Below are 4,129 nucleotides of genomic sequence, written 5' to 3' on the forward strand. Positions count from 1 at the left end.
TTCGATGAAAGCATATAGTGTAGAGAGTTCATGGTTTGTCGATCATGGATTATTTCACAACTACAATGATGCAAGAAAATAGGTTTTATATTCTTGAAGGAAATATCTAAGTTTTAAATATTAATTACTTGACTATTTGGCTAAACCGACTGAAAATAATCATGAGATCATCATTCGTCGTGACGCTTCGCTTACGAACGAAGAGCACATTCTCTGGAGGGGCTGCGTCAACAGAGGGCAAGTCACCGACCACGTCAAGGATAGGCTAGTTACTTGATCTTTAGTTTCTTTCTTAGCAATAAGTTCTTCGATTTCTTCGGCGGCTTTGACTTCCATGTCATTTACATCTTCGTCAGCAGCAATAATGCGTCCACTCTAAAGGACAAATAGATATACAGTCAAATCACCTTTAGTGGTTTCCAAAATGACAGACATTTTCAATTTTAACAAAATTATTTTATATCAAAGCAAACCAAAAAGATATTTTATATTTATCGGCTTTGGCGCTGCGTTGTTTATAACGTGCTATGCTCAACGAGTTTTAATGTTGCCAGATCTCAACGGCGGAAAAAACCAAAACCCCTGAACTGGTACGCCATCTTTTGACTTTGGTGATGACCAATTGGTCGTCTATGTGGGAAAATCTCGGAAAAAAGCTGGGTCGATCGAGTTTCGTTGGCATGGTATATACAAGAGGAAACACTTTTGATAGAATTCCTATCGGGAAATTCATTTAGCTTTTTTTCAATACAAGTATTGTATTGTATCTATGTATTGTATTGTAAGTATTGAACATAACGCAAAATATATTTGTCTTTCTGCTCGAGTGCAATTTTGTGTTGTTAATTTCTGATTTGATTCCTAAAATCAAAATTAATGCGCTGACCCGGCAGTTGCTACTCACCTGCCTTGGACAGCGTGCATACAAGGAACTACAATGACCGTCACAGACTTCATTGAATTGTCTCCTGACTTATCAAGCACAAAAAAACAAGTACGAGAATGTCTCTTTCGTCACTTATTTCTTTGTTCAGCTACTACTGGTGGCCACAACCTAGCACTGGAATCAAGAGGAAAAAACCAAGACTGTCGGCAAAACAACAAGACGGCAGCAACGGAATGATTAAAAATGCCTTTAATTATCCACAAAACAATAATATTCGGGATTTTAATATCATCAATATGTCATTGAATGATGAAATTTTGCCTACACCGGACATTTGCGGCAATCCCTTTCCTACCGGGATGGAATTGTATCCACCTACTCCACCACCTGACATATATACGACAGGAGATTTATTTCCAAATATTCCACAGCAAATATTTTTGTCACAACACGACAACTTTAATGGCCCAGCCCCGCCTCAATCATACCCTTCTGAATCTAACCCCTTTCTGTCATCGCAGTCACCAGATGGCCTTGTAAGTGCACATAGGACACACCATCAACTTCAGTTGCTGGAACGTCGACTTGCTAATTTAGAAATGGACAACACTCATCTTCGCCACCAGCTCAGCGAAACGACGACAGAAATACGAGAGCTACGTCAAGCATTCAAGATTTCTCAAGATAGATTGAAAAAACTGGTAGAAACACTGCAAGGGAAGGGCGCAGGGAACGACAACGAAGCTGGGACTGAACACTGTGAGGAAAATGACAACTATCTGATCAGCTTTACGCCGGAAGAGAAAATGGCTGATGAGAAAACTCCGAAAGCTGAGGTGCCCCAAGTTGGATTAATGGGAAATTACGATCTTCACCGACCTAGGCAAAGCTACCCAGTTACCTGCCAAGATGTGCTACCTGCACGCGAGAACACTACAGGATCGTTTCAATACCTAGAGCCGAACAAGGAACTGGAGGATGCGATACCCCCTACAATTTGGCCAGACTTGTCAACATTGGGTTCGGACAACTGGTTTGCAATGCCATTGCCCAACGCTGTTAACTTACCTTCTCCCCAGCCAGCCTACAATGCATATGGAAGTTATGGATGCCATAGCAACCACAGCACTGATAGAGAACGGATAAGCCCATAGAACAGATCAGCCGAATCCATAAAAGTGACGACAACGCAGCCGAGATGTAGACAACGAATAACGTTGAACAACACTGGGTGATTCTATTTTAATTGCAGATAATGTAATTTCAACTTTCTAAATTGCCTCTAGCAGAAGGCGGCCAAGAAACAACAAGCGGGCTTTCGACCGACTCGACCGGTAAGATAATCCCTAGCGATGCCATAGTATTCAGGACGGCAGGGAATACCGTATCTCTTAATCGTTTTGCGAATCTTCACCAGGAATGAGTTGGTCAAAGTATGCGAGTTGAATCTTGGTTGTCATCTGTGAGGATCGTTACCCGTACAGAGTTCCTACATTAAGGTAGTCGTTTGTCGCCCACTTTAAGGATTGCTGATCAGTTCTTCTCTCCACATCTTTTGTTTTTGGTGAGTTCATAATCGCTGTTCTGTCAGCCGAATACACAAGGTTTAAATCCGCTTATTGTACACCAAACTAATTATTTCACATTATTAATCGAAAAGAAATATTACTTTTTAACCAAAAAATCGGGTAAACCGATTTGAGCGAGGTGTTGGCCTCTCACAGAATCGTAGTAGGGAGTAGCTGTAGTACACCCTGTGTGTCCAGTTTCTGTTAAAATTCCCAAAACCTTTCGGAATCACGAAAGAACACCGCAATCCCACAAATTCACCAGAGTTTAGCAAAATCTCATAACACTTTTTGCCAGACCTAATGGGCTCCATCATCTTTTATGTACTGCTTATTTTCCTATCAAACACCGTTTGCAACGTCACCGTGAGGCCATCCTGCAATTTTGTGGCTATTAGATAGACATTACAGTATACACAAATGAACTTTACATTTTTGGACTGCGTGTCTAATGACGTGTCGATATGTACAAGCAATAATTTAAGTTACTACCATAATAAAAACGACTCTAATTTGCGGATCGCCAAAGCAAATTTATAAAGAAATAAACGTATACTTGAGTTTAACTTGACTTAAGTTGTACCCTATAAGGTGACAAATGGGCAAGATAAAAAGGGAAGGTCATGATTATATACTTATAACGAGAAGCTGAAGGATTGAGCTCCTTTTTCCGATGACTTAACACCTACGGTACAGGCCCCTTGAAGTTGATTGAATTTTACAACAAGTCAACCACCAAGTTCTAAACACCGTGGGCGAACGCTCACGAGTCATTCACTATTATACCCACCCACGGGCCCAGAAGGGAAGTATTTCACCAACATTTGTAAGAAGTTGATCACAATTAACTCACTTTCACTTATGGTTAGGCTACTATAAAACGCACACGATTAGATTAACAATTCGAACACATTTACCGAAGTTACCAAACCACAGACAGATGTATATGCTTTCTTGTCTTGGAAGGTATTCGAACGCGGATCGGACGGCCTACTTTAAAACTTCATCGATTTCGTTGACTTGCCTTCAGGTTCGTTTCATAACTTTGGTAATTCACGGTTTTACATATTCTTTGACACAACTGATAAAGGAATGAAATATCCGGCGCGTTCACGCTGCGCTTAGACATGCAAGACATTTTTAATAAGTTAAATCAAAATTTGATTTCGCCAACTCAGCAACAGCAGCAAGTGAGTCAAGTCTCAATTGTAATTGTATAGTTGCGTACAGCGCGTACAGTGCCCCGACTAGAAAGCGTTGCTGGGTGAACAGAAGAAGACAGAGACAAACAACGAACGAAGAAAACGCGTCAATGGGTGTTTATTACAGACACCCGGATCCTTGGAAGGACACGGAAGATTGTTGACTATTGAACTAGTGGAAACATGGTTATCGTGTTGACATCTGTGTGAACTAGTCGTCAGCTTCGTAACCTAGCGGACGTGCAGTATAGCCTCCAAGCCAAGATTCGACTCTGTTCGTCTCCATTCTCTTCTTCCTGGAAGCTACTCAATTATTGAGCAGGCAATCGTCTACACCACTAATAAAACAGTCTATATCGAATGGAGGGGCCGGTTGTAGTATTTGTCACCTCGACGTCAAACAGTGCCCGACACACGGCCCGACAGCCCATCATTTCATTTTTTTCGTCATACAATAGAGAGCAAACGACAAA

General features: G+C 41.2%; 1 protein-coding gene across 1 annotated transcript; it reads left to right on the forward strand.

Moving 5' to 3' along the window:
• The first annotated feature begins 729 nt into the window (after nt 1-729).
• On the forward strand, nt 730-2,501 carry LOC116917845. The gene has a single exon (XM_032923475.2). The coding sequence runs from the start codon at nt 1,003-1,005 to the stop codon at nt 2,038-2,040; it is 1,038 nt and encodes a 345-aa protein (XP_032779366.2). The 5' UTR covers nt 730-1,002; the 3' UTR covers nt 2,041-2,501.
• Nucleotides 2,502-4,129: the final 1,628 nt, after the last annotated feature.

This window comes from Daphnia magna, linkage group LG1 (assembly GCF_020631705.1).
Source record: "Daphnia magna isolate NIES linkage group LG1, ASM2063170v1.1, whole genome shotgun sequence".
Classification (NCBI taxonomy): domain Eukaryota; kingdom Metazoa; phylum Arthropoda; class Branchiopoda; order Diplostraca; family Daphniidae; genus Daphnia; species Daphnia magna.